At 31.6% G+C, this 19,242-nt stretch overlaps 1 protein-coding gene across 1 annotated transcript; it reads left to right on the plus strand.

Annotated features, from left to right (window-relative positions):
* The first annotated feature begins 1,558 nt into the window (after positions 1–1,558).
* On the plus strand, positions 1,559–15,095 carry LOC127151951 (lipoprotein lipase). Its single transcript, XM_051092310.1, has 10 exons — positions 1,559–1,745; positions 2,900–3,075; positions 3,169–3,348; positions 5,350–5,458; positions 5,653–5,886; positions 9,621–9,863; positions 9,944–10,064; positions 11,556–11,732; positions 12,358–12,465; positions 12,569–15,095. Exons 1-10 carry the CDS (start codon positions 1,655–1,657, stop codon positions 12,723–12,725), a joined length of 1,596 nt encoding a protein of 531 aa, XP_050948267.1. The 5' UTR covers positions 1,559–1,654; the 3' UTR covers positions 12,726–15,095.
* Positions 15,096–19,242: the final 4,147 nt, after the last annotated feature.

The following is a 19,242-nucleotide window of genomic DNA, read 5'->3' on the forward strand; positions in this document are numbered from 1 at the left end:
GAAGATGTTACAACATTTGACATGAGATATAATGCAACAATGAGACGCACTGCCAGATTGATAAAATGCAACATCTCACATTCACTGAGGGAAAGACTGTACAACAAAGTGTTTTTAGTCACTTATAGGAAAAGAAAATCACTGTAGTCTCGTTAATATCTTATTCTTCCTAAAAAACATTGAGATTAAAAGGACAGTCTCCTGCTGCTCAAATGTTTCTCCTGAGAAAAAGACTTTAGTAATAATAAATCAATAAGCTTGTGCATATAAATGAGAATAATAAAACCAGACTTAAAATAATAATAATAATAATATTTTTTAAAAAATTCAAAGATTTAAAAATTAAAAACAAAAAAATAAAAAGATATATAAAATTTAAAAAATGTACAAAAAAGAATAAATACAAATAAATAAAATAAAATAAAATAAAATAAAATAATAATAATAATAATAATAATAATAATAATATTAAATAAAATAAAAGATGGTGCATATAAATGAGAATAACATAATCAGACTTAAAAAATGTAAATTAAATAAAAAAATTCAAAGATTTAAAAATTAAAAACAAAAAATAAAAATATATTAAAATTAAATAAATACAAATAAAATAAAAAATTTAATAAAATAAAATAAAATAAAAGCTGGTGCATATAAATGAGAATATATTCAGATTTTTAAAAAAAAATAAATAAAATGTAAAACTTCAAAGGTTTTATATATATATATATATATATAAACAAATATATATATAATTTAAACAAATATAAATAAATAAATACAATTAAATTAAATTAAATTAAATAAGTTAATAATTTATTAATAATAAATTTAGTGTGTTTGACTAATAATAATTAGGAATATAGGAATTCTAGGAGACATAAGATCATACTGGAAGAACTGTCATTTTTAGAATAATAGCATTACTTTAGATGTTTTGACAAGTGATATTAAGAAAATAAACTGCTGAAATCAGATCTAAATATAGTGTCTGAAGTGTTTTTTCTGCTTACCACTACAGGAATATAAACAAATATAGATATTCACAGATATAAACAAAAACAATAAGGTTATAATATATAAAATAACCAGTAATAAAAACAAAAAATAGACAATAATTTTACAAAATTAATTAAAAATAAATTCTTAAATGTAAGATTCAGGTAATGGAAATATACGAGTAGCCATCCTTTTTAATAATATCTATCACAAAAAACAAGATATGCGTTTAAAATATCCAATCTTAGCTCTTTACCTAGATTTACTGTGTATCCAAAACTATTTTAGCGTTTAGCATCACAATGTTTAAATCTTCACGCTGAACACAAAGGCTAAAGGACTCGTTCATGCATATGCAGTTGTTTACGTTACGCTTGTGATTGACAGTTGTGTAAATGTAAATCGCTCTCCTTTGATTTGCTGACAGAGCCCCACTTTGAGCACGTTAGTCACGCCCCCCGCGTACTTTCAGCCAATCGCCGAAGAGCACGAAAAAACACGCATTGTTCGGTATAAATGCTGCGAGGAGCAGCAGGTTCTCAGATAAATAACACGCGGAGCTTCCGTTGGCTCGTTATATTGGGAAAAATAGCTTGCAACTGTTTATTTATTTGTACTGTACTGTAAAATTAAAATTATTTATTTATTCTGTACTATGGGAAAAGAAAGTTTCTGGCTGCTGTTTATCGGATTTTATGTTATTGCGAGCGAACCAATCTCCAGCTCTACTGAAGAAGTGTTTGCAAGTAAGTTTTTGACCATCGAAATAATGTAGAGACAACTATTAAAATTCGTATTTGTGTTTAATCTTCATTTTACATTCGTTTTACATTTTATATTTAAAGTAATTATATGTATGTGAGTGTGTGAGAGACATAAAATCTGTAAAAAAGAAAAAATAAATAAATAAAATGAAGATTAAATAAGAAATAAATAAACGTAATAAAACCTAAATTGCAGATAATGAAGTCTATTTATTTATTTATTTATTTATCAATATAATTTATGGAAATTAAGTCCAGGGTTGTTATTGTTAAGTAAATTTTTTGAAAAAAATATTTTCTTATTTGAAATAAAGCTGAAATAAAACGTAAATATTTGATGAAAAACTAAACGTATTTATATATGTATTTGTTTATTTGTTTATTTAGCAATGTAAATTATTATGGAAATTAAGCCCAGGGTTGTTATTGTTAATTAAAAGTTTTGAAAAAAAAAATGTTATTTGAAGTAAAGCTGAAATAAAATGTAAATATTTGATGAAAAACTTCACATATTTATTTATTTATTTATTTAGAAATGAAAATTATTATGGAAATTAAGCCCAGGGTTGTTATTGTTAATTGAAAGTTTTGAAAAAAAAAAATGTTATTTGAAGTAAAGCTGAAATAAAATGTAAATATTTGATGAAAAACTAAATGTTAGAACTAAAATAAGTTGAAGAACTAAACTGAGGCATTAAACTTATACATATCTATATATAGACACACATTATTGCTTATTTTGCAATCAGCTGTATTTAGATACATGTGGAGTTAACTACTGCACAGGTCCAGGATCAGTGTGGTTCCATTTCTTATGATCTACTTAATCTGGTCATTGCATATACACTGATTCTGGATCAGCAAGTCCAGTTTTATTTGACTGCCACAATACTTGTTTCAAAGCAGCTTTACAGAGAATAATGGCTTACAAGCCCCAGTGAGCAAAACCAAAGCCAACAGTGAAGAAAGTGGATGAGGAAATAACTTGGGAAAACCTTTTGAGGAACCCATCCTCCTCTGGCGTTCACATATGTCTATAATACGATCAAAATAAATTACAGAAATTTAATGCACATGAAAATGCACATGTTATGATTTTGCATGTAAAGGATATTAAGAGGTGCTGTTTGTTTCAGGTAACTCCACTCAGCAGTCAGTGGACTACAGTGATATTGAGTCCAAATTCTCTATCAGAAACCCAGAATTCCCTGATGAGGATCTTTGCTACCTCGTCCCAGGACAACGAGCCTCTGTTTCAGATTGTAACTTCAAAAATGGTTCCCAAACCTTCCTTATTATCCACGGATGGTCGGTGAGTTCAGAAAACGCATGCAGCTTGTTTCTGTTACTCTTACTTCATTTATTTAGCTGTAGTACTACTAAATAATGTCTGTGTGACCTGTAGGTGGCGGGTCTGTTTGAGAGTTGGGTGTATAAGCTGGTGACGGCTCTGTTTGAACGTGAACCCAGTGCCAACGTCATTGTTGTGGATTGGCTGGATCGGGCCAACAAACACTACCCCAAATCAGCTGAAAACACCAGGCTGGTGGGGGCCGACGTGGCTAAGTTTGTTAACTGGCTGGAGGTATGCAGAAAAACACATTGTTAGCATCATTCATTTTATTGTTGGAGCATTTTTGTAATGACAGTCAAACGAATGTTACCTCATCACCACCGTGACAAAGGACATGTCCAGGTCAAAAACCTAAATGACAGGTAATGACTTGTATATTTACAAAAATCAGCCAAAAAATAAATAAATAAATAAATAAATAAAAATATAAAAAAAAGAATGAATTAATTAATAAAAAAAAAAAAAAGAATGAATAAATTAATAAATAAATGATTATTTATTTATTTGTTTGGTAATATACTTAACACAATTAAAACTAAAACTATTAAAAACATTTTTTTGAAATTCAAAAATAGTGAAAAATAAAATATAAAACTGAAAATAAATTTCTAAATTAATTAATAACTAAAACTAAATAGTAATGTTAAAAAATAATAGTAGTAAAAACTAATAAAATAAAAAAAAAAAATAATAATAATTAAATGATTATTTATTTATTTGGTAATATACTTTTAAAGAGACACAATTAAACACAAAACTAAAACTTTTTTTTTTTTAATTGGAAATTCAAAAATAGTGAAAAATAAAATATACATTTTTGATGAAAAACTAAATGAATATTAGAAATTACTACCTGAAAATAAATTAAAACAAAAACTGAACTAAAACTAAATAGTAATATTAAATAATAATAATAATAATAAAAACTAATACAATAAATAAAAAAATAATTATTTTAATAATAAAAAAAACTATGAAATTATTATGGAAATTAAGCTCATGGTTATTACTGTTAACCAAAACTAAAACATTAAAAAAAAGTAAGTAGAAAGTAAAATGAAATAAAGCTGAAATAAAATATGAATATTAGATGAAACTAATGTCAGAACTGAAATTAAGCTAAAATGATAAACTGGAAAGGAATAATAAAACTTAATCTTATTTATTCCAGTTAGTAGCCAAGAAAACATTTATAATTTTTAAAGTTTTTCAACATTTTTTTTTTTTTTAAGTTTTTTAAATTACTGAAAATTATTTTTAACATTTTTAGTTAACAGAAACAACACTGCTAGTAAAATGCTAACTCTATTTAAATTTGTTATGTGCTTCTGTAATTTTATTCGTTTTTTTATACTTCTATTTAGCTTTTATTTTTATTTTTCAACTGGTTGGAGCAAGGCAACATTTTTAATTTTAATTAAGTTGATTTTATTTTATTTTAGCTTTATTTTAATTAATGGAAATTATTTTAATAGTTAAAGTGTTAGTTAACAATAATGCCTTTAGTAAAATGCTAACGCTATTAAAATATTTTTTTTGTCATTGTTATTTTTATTTATTTATTTATTTAGCAATATTATTATGGAAATTAAGCCCAGGGTTATTAATGTTAACAAAAACTAAAACATTTGAAAAAAAAAAAAAAAAAAACATTAAAAAAGTAAAAAGTACATTGAAATAAAGCTGAAATAAAATAAAAATATATTACATTAAACTAATGTCAGAACTGAAATAGAGTTGAAGATCTAAAATTACAAACTGGAAATGAATAAAACTGAACTAAAATTAACTAAAACTGAACTAAAAACTGAACACAAAAATGGAAAAAGCACATAACACAATGATAAAATTATTAAAAACATTTTGGTAATTCAAAAAAATTGAAAACTAAAATATAAATTTTTGATGAAAAACTAAATGAAAATGAGAAATTACTACCTGAAAATAAATTAAAACTGAACATAAACTAAATAATAATATAAATAATAATAATAATAATAAAAATGAGAAAAGCACATAAAAATTACTACAAATAAAATGTAAGTATATAAATAATAATATATAAGTATATAAAATAATACTGATCCACCTTAATTATTAGCAATACAGAAGATATTGTCTTAAAAGCCTTTCTTGTAATAATTTCAAATTTTTTGGAGTGAAATATGAACCAGACATCTTCTTTGACAGGCTTGATAAGATAAACCCATTTATCTGTGTGTTTCTGTAAAGGAGTTGGGCTGTCCGCTAGAAAAAGTGCATCTTTTAGGCTACAGTCTCGGTGCGCATGTGGCCGGCGTGGCAGGAAACCTCACCAACAACAAAGTCAACAGAATCACTGGTAGGAAGCCCTTCATTTCCTAGTCAAATTAATGCATTTAAACAGGATATTCCGCTCTACTCAAACTGTTTTTTTTGTCCCAGAGGAAATTTTGTCAGATGTTTGTTTGATTCTTTGAAGAATCTAGACAGACACAAGTGAGTCATATAAGCGTACAGATCTATTAAATGCTGTTTTCCTGTGGTTTTTTTCAGGTCTGGACCCGGCGGGCCCCAGCTTTGAGAATGCAGAGAGTCTGAGGCGTCTGTCTCCCGACGATGCCACCTTTGTGGACGTCCTGCACACAAACACCAGAGGCTCGCCGGATCTCAGCATCGGCATCCAGAGGCCCGTGGGTCACGTGGACATTTACCCCAACGGAGGAACCTTCCAGCCGGGCTGCAGCATTCAACACACCGTCAAGCTCATCGCCACCTACGGCATACACAGTATGTCTGATTACTGCATTGTTAGCAATGCTATTCGAACTTATACCTTTAATTTTTGTATTTTCAAGTTTTCATTTTAGTTTTTAGTAATTTTGTTAGGTGCTTTTGTAAATTTTTATATTTCTGTTTAGCTTTCATTTATATTTATTTCAGTTTTAGTTATTTTATGTCTGAGTACTTCACTGTTAGCCGTATTATTTATACACTGTTACAGTATTTATTTCGACTTTAATTTTCGTATTTTCAGTTTTCCTTTTAGTTTAGTTTTTAGTTATTTTATTAGGTGCTTTTCGTAAATTTGAACGTTTTTTACATTTCTATTTAGCTTTAAATTATATTTCAGTTTTAGTTATTTTAGCACTTCAGTTCATTTATTTCAGTTGGTAGCCAAAACATTTCAAATTTTCTAATTTTCAAGCATTTTTGATGTAATATTTATATTTTGTTTTTCTTCAGCTTTGTTTCAATTACTGAAAATCATTTTTAATAGTTTTAGTTAACAGCAGCAACACTGTTAGTAAAATGGTAGTAGTAAAACTCTATTTTAATCTAATTTGTTATCTGCTTTTGTAATTTTTATTATTTTTTTATATTTCTGTTTAGCTTTAATTTGTATTTTTTTTTATTTACAGTCATGTGAAAAAGTTAGGACACCCTATTAAATTTGATGGTTTTTTATGTATCAGGACATAATAAAAAATTATCTGGTCCTTGGCTGGTCTTACAATTTGAAAAATAAATCCTCAGATCAACATCATCACATGACATATCACACAGTGTCATTATTTATTTAACAAAAATACAGCCAAGAGAGAAAGGCCATGTGTGACAATGTTAGGACACCCTATGAGTCAGTTGCCTGCAGAACCACTTTTAGCAGCAATAACTTGAAGCATTCATTTTCTGTGTGACTTTATCAGTCTCTCACATCGTTCTGGAGGAATTTGGACCACTCTTCTTTTCAGCGTTGCGCCAGTTTATTGAGGTTTGTGGGCATTTGTTTATGCACAGCTCTCACCACAGCATTTGAGTCAGGATGAGCTCTGGACTGGGACTGGGCTGTTGCAACATCGTGATTCTTTTCTTTTCAGCCATTCTGTTGTAGATTTGCTGGTGTGCTTGGGATCATTGTCCTGTTGCATGACCCAATTTTGGCCCAACTTTAGATGTCGGACAGATGCCTTTGCATTTGACTCTAGAATACTTCGATATACAGAGGAGTTCATGGCCAACTCGATGACTGTGAGGTGCCCAGGACTTGTGGCTACAAATCAAGCCCAAAATGATCAGCCCTCCTCCAGCATGCTTGTCTTTTGGCATGAGGTGTTTGTGCTGATATGCTCTTTAGGTTTTCATCAATCTTGGCGCTGTGTATTATGGCCAAACATCTCCACTTCGCTCTCGTCTGTTCAAAGGACATTATTCTAGAAGACTTGTGTTTTGTTCAGATGCAACTTTGCAGACCTAAACTGTGCTGCAATGTTTATTTTGTAGATAGAAGAGTCTTTCTTCTGCCAAGCCTTCCAAACATGCCATTTTGTCCCATATTTTTCTAATGGTATTGTCATGAACTTTATCATTTATCATGTTAACTGAGGCCTGTAGAGTCTGAGGTGTAGTTCTTGGGTTGTCTGCCGTTTCTCTGAGCTTTACACGCTCTGATCTTGGAGTGAATGTTCTGGGACATCCACTCCTGGAAGGAGAGGTGTCTGTTTTAAATGTCTTCCACTTGTGAATAAACTTCAAATTATTTGGAAATGGCCGTATTACTCTTCTCAGATTGATGGCAGCAACAATTGCTTCTCTAAGATGATTGCTGATGTCTTACCTTCTTGGCATTGTGTTAACACACACCTGAAGGCTCCAGACCAGTGAACTGCCAAAGCTTATGCTTTTATAGAGGCGCTCAGACTTGCTGATGATCAGTTAATCAAAGGTATTTGATCAGCAGTGCTTGACTGTTATTTACCCTCTTAATTCCAGTGTTAACAGTAAGGGTGTCCTAACTTTGTCACACATGGCTTTTCCATTTTTCATGGCTTTATTTTGGTTCAGTAAATAATGACACAGTGCAATTTGTCATGTGTTGTTGTTCATCTGAGGTTTTATTTTTTTTGAAAATTTTAAGACCAACCAAGGACCAGTTTTTTTAATGATGTCCTGATACGGAAAACCATGGAATTCAATAGGGTTTCCTAACTTTTTCACATGACTGTAGTTGCCAAGGGAACATTTTAAATTTTTAAGTTTACGTTTTTTCATGTAAAATTTATTTTTTTATTTTAGATTATTGCTAAATTATTTTAAATTATTTTTAATAGTTTCAGTTGACAATACAAATGCTGTTAGTAAAATTAAAACTTTATTAAAATAAACCGGTTTTTTTTTAGTACTATCTTCTATGATATTTCTTATTAGCTTTAATTTTATTAAAGTTTAGTGCTTCAGCTTAAACTTATTTATTTCAGGTAGTTGCCAAGGGAACAGTTCTAAATAAGGTTTATGTAACAAGCAGGACTCGTAGGAAGCGTGTAAGATCCAAGTGCGAGCTTTTATTTACAGATCGTAGTCAGACAGGCAGGGTCAGTGTCCAGACAAACAGAGTGACGAAGGCAACACAATAACGTAATCCACAAAACAGGCAGAGTCCAAAAAACAGGGAGAGCAGTCCAAAAAGTAACAAATAAACAAGGAAAGGAACGATAGCAAAAACTAGACAGAACTATGGAAAAACAAAAGCAAAACTATGATAATAAAACAAAACCGTGGCAATGACAAAAACAGGGCAATGAAAACAGGGATAAACGCTTGGTAGAGTCCGCAAAAGCAAAACAATACTTCGCAGCTTCCTGTTTGGCATGGCCTGCCTTTTATGGCTGCCAAACAGGAAGTTACCAGAGAAGCAGCAGAGGGAGCAGCAACAGGCAGTCAATGGGTGAGGGCTCCCTCTGCTGGCGTGGCGTTACAGTTTACTTGTAAAATTAATTTTATTTCAGCTTTATTTAAATTACCGGAAATGATTTTTATTAGGTAAAGCTTTAGTTTTAATAGTTAAATTTTCAGTTGACAATAACAATGCTGTTAGTAAAATGCAAACTCTATTAAAATAAATTGTGTTTTTTTTTTTTTTTTTTTTTTTTGTATTAGTTCTTTTTTTTCAGATTTTTATTAGCTTTAATTTTACATTATTTTCTAATTTTGTAATTTTGGTGTTTCAACTTAAACTTATTTATTTCAATTAGTTGCCTAGTCACAAATAATAATAATAATAATAATAATAATAATAATAATAATAATAAAAATCATTTTAGTTTTTTTAATCTAATATTTATATTTAAGATTTATTTCAGTTAACAAAAACTATTTTTAATAGTTTTAGTTTTAGTTAACAATAACGAATGCCAACTCTATAAAAAATTTATATTTTTGTCTTTTTGTCATTTTTAGTTTTTATTGTGCTCCTATTTAGCTTTATTATTTACTTTCAATTTTAGTCATATTGGTACTTCAGCTTAAACTTATCTATTTCAGTGCAGTTGCCAAAAAGTCTGATTTTTAAGTTTAAGTTTTACATCTAATATTAAATGTCAACGTTGTTTCAATTACTGAAGATTATTTTTATTATTATCTATTATTATCTATTAAGGATAATTATCTATTATTATTTATTAAAATCAATTCCCAAGTAAGACTTCCTAAGTTTTTTTTTTCTCAAATCATCTGATCTCTATCAGACATGGACCAGATCGTGAAATGCTCGCACGAGCGCTCCATTCACCTGTTCATCGACTCGTTGGTGAACCAGGCGTACCAGAGCTGGGCGTATCGCTGCAGCTCCAAAGACGCCTTCAACAAGGGCCTGTGTCTGAGCTGCCGCAAGAACCGCTGCAACAAACTAGGCTACAGCGTCAACAAGATCCGCAGCGCAAGGAGCGCAAAAATGTACCTCAAGACCCGCGACATGATGCCGTTTAAGGGTGAGCCAGAAACCACTCAGAACATGCATTACAAATCCACATCTAGTGTTTATATATTTATTGCTCTCATTCTCTCGCAGTGTTTCATTACCAGATTAAGCTGCATCTTTTCAGCAACAAAAACATGACTTTGCTGGAGCAGCCAATGAAAGTGTCTCTATTCGGGACGACCGATGAGAGGGACGACATCTCTGTCACTGTGTGAGTCCCTTTATTTTAACCCTCACGGACCAAAATGACTATTATTATTTTTATTTGTTTATTTATTTATTATTGAAAAGAACAGACTGTATTTTAGTTTGATACATTTTATATTTTGTATTTTAGGGGATTTTCTGGTACTTAATTATATTTATGCAATAGTTATAATACATTTATTACCTGTTATAAAACGGCTAGTTACGGTCCTTGATTCTGATTGGTTGAGCTGCATTCAAAGCTGTTGTAAATGACTCTACAAACATACACCTTTGTTTACGTTTGTGTTTTGCTCGGCAACCACTTTGTTGCAACCACAACCGTTTCTGAGAAACTACATTGTTTGGCAGAAGAATAATGTTTTTGCTCTGTTTTATTTTGTAAAACCTTACTACGTATATTGAATAACCGTTTTATAAAAGCAGTAAGCCTTGTGAAGCCGTGGTTTATAGTGAATTTATAACAGCTAGCGGAGCTGCTTTATTAGCCATGTTTGAGCATAGACCTAACTAGAGAAGACACTTGCAAATTTTTGGTGAAGTGAAAAAAGCAAAAAAAAAAAAGTTAATAGTTGATTTTTTTATTATGAAAATGCTGTATATATATATATATATGTTTGACGTTGATAACTCAAAAAATGAGTTTTCAGTAAAATTGTGTTTGGGTGCAGTACCAAACGTTTCCACTAGGTGAAATTAGCTTTCCATTTCACTTTTCATTTGACAATAACAATGCTGTTAGTAAAATCCAAACTTTTTTTGTGTGTGTGTGTTTTATTTTTACTACTTCTTTTTCTTTGATGTTTCTTATTAGCTTTAATTTTATAATAATTTCAATTTTAGTACTTTTAGTACTGGTGCTTCAGCTTCAACTTATTTATTTCAGTTAGTTGCAACATTTCTAATTTTTAACTTTAAGTTTTTAATGTAAAATTGATCTTTTATTTTATTTCAGCTTTATTTCAGTTACCGGAAAGGTCCTGAATATATATAAGGTATACAGACATAAATAATTTATATATTATCATTTTATGTATTTATATGTATACAGAGAGAGAGAGGGAGATACACATGACCATTGGTATGATTTTTTAAAATATTTTTGAAAGTCTCTTCTGCTCACCAAGGCTGCGTTTATTTTTATCAAAACTACAATCAAAATTGTGAAATATTATTACAATGTAAAATAGCTGTACTTCTATTTGAATGTATGTTAAAATGTAATTTATTTCTGTGATTAAAGCTGAATTTTCAGCATCATTACTCCAGTCTTCAGTGTCACATGATTCCTCAGAATCCATTCTAATATGCTGATTTGCTCCTTAAAAAGAGAGTTAAAACATTATTTAAAAATATATATATATATATATTTTAATAATTAAGTGCCCATAAAAATGTACTTACATCACACTTCAATATGTCTAAATGTCATTAGACACAAAACAATGCTAAAAAGGGACATTAAAATGAAAACATGTCTGATTTTTTTACGCAGGCCCAGCATGAGCACCAACAGCACCATCTCATTCCTGCTGACGTCTGACAAAGACATCGGCGAACTACTGATGCTGAACTTACATTGGGAGAAAGACTCGTATCTCTACGGCTTCTTCAGCACTAATCAGTTCACGATTCGCCGAATGAGGATCAAATCTGGAGAAAGGCAGTCCAAGTGAGTCATAGAGACACTACTGCACATGAATTAGTTGCTATTAGCAAATTAAAGTCAAAGCTTTATGTATATGTAAATAATAGAGTTTGTGGTCCGTAAGATACTTTTATTAAGAAAGGGTGCATTAAATTGTTCAAAAGTGAAAGTAAAAATATGTATAATGTTACAAAAGATTCCATTTCAAATAAATGCTGTTCTTTTGAACATTCTATTCATCAAAGAATCCTGAAAAATAAAATGTATCAGTTTTCATAATAATCAGAAATGTTTTTTGAGCAGCAAATCAACATATTAGAATGATTTCTGAAGGATCATGTGACACTGAAGACTGGAGAAATGATGCTGAAAATTCAGCTTTGATCACAGAAATAAATTCCATTTTACAATACATGACAATAGAAAATAGCTATTTTAAATTGTAAAAATATTTCATCATTTTTCTGATTTTACTGTATTTTTGTTCAAATAAATGCAGCCTCGGTGAGCAGAACAGACTCTTTCAATAACATTAAAAAGTTGTACTGATCCCAAACTGAACAAAGTATGTGCATATAAAAACACAAAACTACAAAACATGCAGATTACTGTTCACCATATAAAATAAACATTGTCATTTCTTTTAAAGGCTAACATTCAAACCCAAAGAAGGAGAATTTGGTTCACTGGTTCAGGGTGGAGACGCTGTTGTGTTTGTGAAGTCCAGTGAGACGCAGCAAAGCAGGAAAGAGCAAAGGTGAAGACGACTTCACCTTCACTGATAATTTCATTTAGTCTAATATCAGGTCTTTTATATATAAAACTTAAAATTTTCTGTCTGTCGATTTCTGGATTTTCAGGCAGCACAGACGGAAACATCACGGGAGCTTCTTCAAAAAGGGCATCAACGAAGCAACCGCAGATATGAGTAAAGAACCGAGATCATCGACAGAGATCATGAGAGAAACCACCTCAAACTCTAACTCAGCTCAGCTCAACACTACAGTCGCTCTATGATTGTATTTATGCCATCTGCACCAGATTTACTGTATCTGAACACTTTCATTAGATGTGGAGATGGGCTTGTGAATTGCACAAATTTCCAGGTTACATTCATATCCCAAACTCAAAACAAAAGAACAAAAATGATATATTCGTATAGGAAAATATTATATATAAACATCAAATCCTCATGTCATTTTTACTGTTAGCTAATTATTTACATCAGCATGTAAATAATTAAATTAAAAGCTTAAAATAATGACAATTAAACATAAAAAAAATCCCAATGTTTCTAAAAATAGACGAATGCAAAATATATTTTTTTTTTTCTTCCTTTTGATTTTGGGGTCAGATATGATCGTGTTCTTGACAGGTTTTATGAGACCGTGTGTAAATAAATGATTTAGCATGAATCCAACTTGATTGATTCACTAATTTATAGTTCAGAACAGACTGTTTTTTAAATGTAAAAGCATGTATATGTGACCCTGGACCACAAAACCAGTCTTAACTTGGCTCACAAAACGGGAGCCAAAAATACATTGTATGGGTCAAAATTATTTTATCTTTTGTGTCAAAAATCTTTAGGATATTAAGTAAAGATCATGTTCCATGAAGATATCTTGTAAATTTCCTACTGTAAATATATCAAAACTTCATTTTTGATTAGTAATATGCATTGCTAAGAACTTTATTTGGACAACTTTAAAGGTGATTTTCTCAATATTTATTTTTTTTGCACCCTCAGATTCCAGATTTTTAAATAGTTGTATTTCTGCCAAATATTGTCCAATCCTAAAAATCATACATCAATGGAAAGCTTATTTATTCAGCTTTCAGATGACGTATAAATCTCAGTTTCAAAAAACTGACCCTTATGACTGGTTTTGTGATCCTGGGTCACAAATATGGTAAGGTTAGTGATAGTGGTTTGTACACATTCAGCAGCTGTAGATTAATAATATAAACTGTGATCTGAATCTAAACTACAGCTACCTCAAGTTTAGCAAAACAAACTGAAATCAACACAATTTAACATTCCAGTCAGAAATTTAAAATTGCTGATTAATATATTTTCACATCAACAAATCAATGCAATATTTCGTTTGTTTGTTTTTGCTGTATTTCAATTGAATATTTCAAGTGTACTGTATATTTTTTCTTTTAGTTTTTTAGTAGAGGTACAGTCAGTCTGTATAGTCTGTTAGTCCAGCCAATATAATTATTAATGTTTTAACCTCGGACATTATTCACAAACTTTAAAAGAAAATGCACAAATTGTATTGAAATGCCTGCCAATGTGATACTGTACGTCCATACTTTTTTCATTGGTTTCCTAACAAAGCATCTTGTGTATTTCATGCTGTATGATATCTGAAGTGTAAATAGGGTTTGATTATTATAATCACTACATATACAGTACTGTGCAAAAGTTTTAGGCCACTAGTATTTTCACCAGCTAAAAAATGGTTTAAAGTAAGCTATTTCTATCTTTTGCTGTAGTGTGTCAGTAAAAGATATGGGTTTACATTTCCAAACATTCTGTTTGCCATTAATTGTAATAATCTAGTGAGATTTTTGTTTGCACAAGGAGTCTGACAACAGCCAGTGCTCCACACTGATCTGATCTCACCATCATCCAGTCTGTCTCTGGAATGACATGAAGACACAGAACAAACTGAAACAGAGTAAATCCACAAGAACTGTGGCAACGTCTCCAAGATGCTTCAAGTGACCTACCTGTGAAGCTACCTGAAAAATTCACCTAGGGCAAAAGCTGCTGTAAACGCAAAGAATGGTCGCACCAAATGTTGATTTCATTTAGTTAATAGAAGGTAATTGATAAAGAAAATCTATTTATGACAGCATCCTCATTTTACAGCATTTTTACACAAGTGCCTAAAACTTTTAACAGTGCTGCAGCTTTGCAGGTAGGTTTCTTGAAGCATCCTGGAGACTTTGTCCCAGTTCTTCTGGATTTAGTCTGTCTGAGTTTGTTCTGTTTCTTCATGTTATTCCAGACAGACTGGATGATGATGAGATCAGATCTCTGTGCAGAGCACTCGCTGTTGTCAGACTCCTTGTGCAAACAAAAATCTCACTGGATTATTACGATTAATGGCAAAATGAATGTTTGGAAATGTAATCTGATATATCCTACTGACACACTACAGCAAAAGACCGACTTTGACTGACTGTAAATCATTTTTTAGCTGATGAAAATACTAGTGGCCTAAGACTTTTGCACAGTACTGTATGTGTAAATGTATCAGTATTAGTCTAGAGCTCATTTTTATCATTGAATAGTCATTTTAGAACTACTACTGCCTTTAGAACAACTAAACTGCCTTTCAATAACCAGCACATAAAATTCTTTATACAAAACTTTGTCTTTTATGTTTTTATTGTTTTTGTCAGGTTTAGCTCATTTCTACACACATTTGTTTCCAAAATGTATTTAAAGGAGAAGTCCACTTCCAGAACAACAATTTACAAATAATGTACTCACCCCCTTGTCATCCAAGATGTTCATGTCTTTCTTTCTTCAGTTATAAAGAAATTATGTTTTTTGAGGAAAACATTTCAGCATTTTTCTCCATATAATGCTGATATGGTGCCCAGATTATGAACTTCCAAAATGCAGTTTAAATGCGGCTTCAAACGATCCCAAATGCAGTTGTAAACGATCCCAGCCAAGGAAGAAGGGTCTTATCTAGTGAAACGATTAGTTATTTTAATACAAATAATACCATTTATATACTCTTTCATGCCAAACGCTCGTCTTGTCTTACTCTGCCCGGACTGTTTTTGTTCTGGTTCATGTCAATTAGTGTGTGTCGAAAAACTCCCATCTCATGTTCTCCCTCAACTTCGAAATCATCCTATATCGCTGTTTTACCTTTTTTGTTAAGGGTGTTTGATCTACTTCTGCAGCCATGTCGGATGACTTTGAAATGATTTTTGAAGTCGAGGGAGAAAATACGATTGGAGTTTTTCGACATACACTAACTGTCTTGAGTCAGAATACACAGAGTTCAGGGAGAGCAAAACAAGATGAGCGTTCGAGATTAAAAAGTGTTTAAAGTGTATTTTTTAAATGAAAATAACCAATTGTTTCACTAGATAAGACCCTTCTTCCTCGGCTGGGGTCGTTTACAACTGCATTTGTGATCGTTTGAAGCCTCATTTAAACTGCATTTTGGAAGTTCAGAATCGGGGCACCATATCAGTCCATTATATGGAGAAAAATGCTGAAATGGTTTCCTCATAAAAACATAATTTCTTAAAGAAAGAAAGACATGAACATCTTGGATGACAAGAGGGTGACTACATTATATGTGAATCTTTGTTTTGGAAGTGGACTTCTCCTTTAAGTAGGTATACACACACACACACACACACACACACACACACGCATACACGATCTTCTAAGAAAACTGGAACTAAAATAAATCTTTCCATGATGTTCAAACATATGTGCCAAATATTTAACATGCTAATGATTCAAATGAACCCAAATGCCCTCAAATGTGTCCTTCAGATGAGTTTACTGAGAAAACAGGGGAAAGTTCACACTGAGAACAGCATATGTATGTGTGTTTGCACACAGAGGGGTAAAATAAGCATTCAAGGTAACACACAGACATCATATCTGAACACACACATACTGTACAGCGATGGAGACGTTCACATGCCAGACATCAAACATCACGTACAGCGGATTTTACTAATGCATAAATGAAATCTGAATCATTTCATGCAAGTTCCAGAAATATTTCAATAATATCACAAACTGTGCTCAAATTTATCAAAATACAACAGGCTGCAATCAGATCTTAATATGAACGCAAATTGTTCTCATTAAATGCTCCAATTTTCTCAATATTTTGATTTTTTTCCGTATATTAAAATAGTCATATCTCTTGTCATATCCTAACAAACCATACATCAACGGAAAGCTTGTTTATACAGCTTTCAGTTGATGAATAAAGCTCATATTTGAAAAATTGATCCTTATGACTGGTTTTGTGGTCCAGGGTCACATTTGGTTTTTGACCACTGAAAATGTGTACATTTTAACAATTTATTCCTAGAGCCATATTGAAATTCCAATATCTCTGGAACCGAATCTCATAGGGCATTAAAAATAAAGCTGCCAAAAGGAAAGTTTGTTAAGACTCAATATCTAAAAGGGCGTTAAGATATGTTTAATATTTCTTGAGTTCCAGGCATGCAAACTTTGGAGAAAAACTTGAAAAGTGCTGTTTCCCCATTTTCGAATGGTCACCATTGGCACATAATGCAACAAAGATTGATAAAGTCAACAGATTTTACTAATAGAACTAACAATCTCTGTGTAAAAATAAGATTATGATGCTGCCATCTTTACCCCCCTCATATTTACCCCCCTCTAACTTCACTCTGAATCTAGTGAAAAATGTTGTTTTGACCTCCCTCTACAAAATAGTGAATTACTCAGTAAATATTCATCAAACACATTTAATATTTTGGCTTTTAGCATTATACGTGTCAATCTTTCTTCAGAATAAATGTTAGCAAAATCAAAAATTTGATCTCTGGTTGAGTTGACACAGAATGACCCTGATGCTTTACCTTCTTTAGTGTTGAAATGTGAGCACTGCTGTGAACACAACTATCTGAAACAGCCAAACATGAACGTGAACTAGAGAACTGAGTGCTGTTTACTGTCACGCACAATCGACTGCTGTCGTCTCATTGATAGTTTAGAGGAGTTTTTGTCCAAGTAAAAAGTCTTTTAGTGTAATTGTACAAACATGCATCTTCAGCTGGTGCTTCACGTGTCTTTTTGCTGCCAAAACTTTACTAATTTTAATCAAGTAAAAATAGGAATAAATAATAATGTTATCATTTTTTTTTTCAGATGAACACTTACTGGATTGAAGCAGCTATACTTTACTTGATTATCTACAAAATCATGGTGAAATGTGAGTCTAAATGTAACCCTGGACCACAAAACCAGTCTTAAGTAGCACAGGTATATTTGTAGCAATAGCCAAAAAATGCATTGTATGGGTGATTTTTATGCCAAAAATTAGACATTAAGTAAAGATCATGTTTCATCAAGATAATTTGTACATTTCAAGTAAATATATCAAAATTTAATTTTTGATTAGTAATATGCATTGCTAAGAACTTCATTTGAACAAATTTAAAGGTGATTTTTCTCAATATTTTGATTTTTTGCACCCTCAGATTACAGATTTTCAAATAGTCAAATATTGTCCTATCCTAACAAACCATACATCGATGGAAAGCTTAATGTTCATTAATGCACAAATATGATCATCTCAAACATTTTTTGTTCATCTCTCAATCATCACTGGATTGCATTGCATTGTATGTTTTGATCATTTAAACAAAATCTTATTGAGACATATTATTGGAGATAGAGTGACATCTGATATTTCTATTATTTTATGTCAGTATCTGCTACACTGCAATAAAGATCTCACTGATTTACATTACAAGCATCAGAATTTCATACTTTTTGTTCATTTAAATATCAGCATCTCCACCAAATATCATGTATTTGCTCAGGTTGAGTCTCTGAATAAAAGCAAGTTGTTTTTTTCACCAGACTATATGAGCAATAAAAGCCTGATGGACCAAATATGATGCAAAACATAAAACACAAGCAGACAGTTTTATATTTTGTCAAAATGTTAAATAAACTCCATTTCAAAATGCTTTTTTAGACTATTACAGTCATGTGAAAAAGTTAGGACACCCTATTGAATTTCATGGTTTTCTGTATAAGGACATAATAAAAAATTATCTGGTCCTTGGCAGGTCTTAAAATTTGGAAAATAAATCCTCAGATCAACATCATCACATGACATATCACACAGTGTCATTATTTATTTAAGAAAAATACAGCCAAGAGGGAAAGACCATGTGTGACAAACTTAGGACACCCTATGAGTCAACTGCCTCTAGAGCCACTTTTAGCAGCAATAACTTGAAGCATTCATTTTCTGTGTGACTTTATCAGTCTCTCACATCGTTCTGGAGGAATTTGGACCACTCTTCTTTTCAGCGTTGCGCCAGTTTATTGAGGTTTGTGGGCATTTGTTTATGCACAGCTCTCACCACAGCATTTGAGTCAGGATGAGCTCTGGACTGGGACTGGGCTGTTGCAACATCGTGATTCTTTTCTTTTCAGCCATTCTGTTGTAGATTTGCTGGTGTGCTTGGGATCATTGTCCTGTTGCATGACCCAATTTTGGCCCAACTTTAGATGTCGGACAGATGCCCTCATATTTGACTTTAGAGTACTTTGATATCCAGAGGAGTTCATGGATAACTCAATGACTGTGAGGTGCCCAGGTCCTGTGGCTACAAATCAAGCCCAAAATGATCAGCCCTCCTCCAGCATGCTTGTCTTTTGGTATGAGGTGTTTGTGCTGATACGCTCTTTAGGTTTTTACCAAACTTGGCGCTGTGATTTATGGCCAAACATCTCCACTTTGGTCTCGTCTGTTCAAAGGAC

Source organism: Labeo rohita, chromosome 2 (assembly GCF_022985175.1).
Source record: "Labeo rohita strain BAU-BD-2019 chromosome 2, IGBB_LRoh.1.0, whole genome shotgun sequence".
Classification (NCBI taxonomy): domain Eukaryota; kingdom Metazoa; phylum Chordata; class Actinopteri; order Cypriniformes; family Cyprinidae; genus Labeo; species Labeo rohita.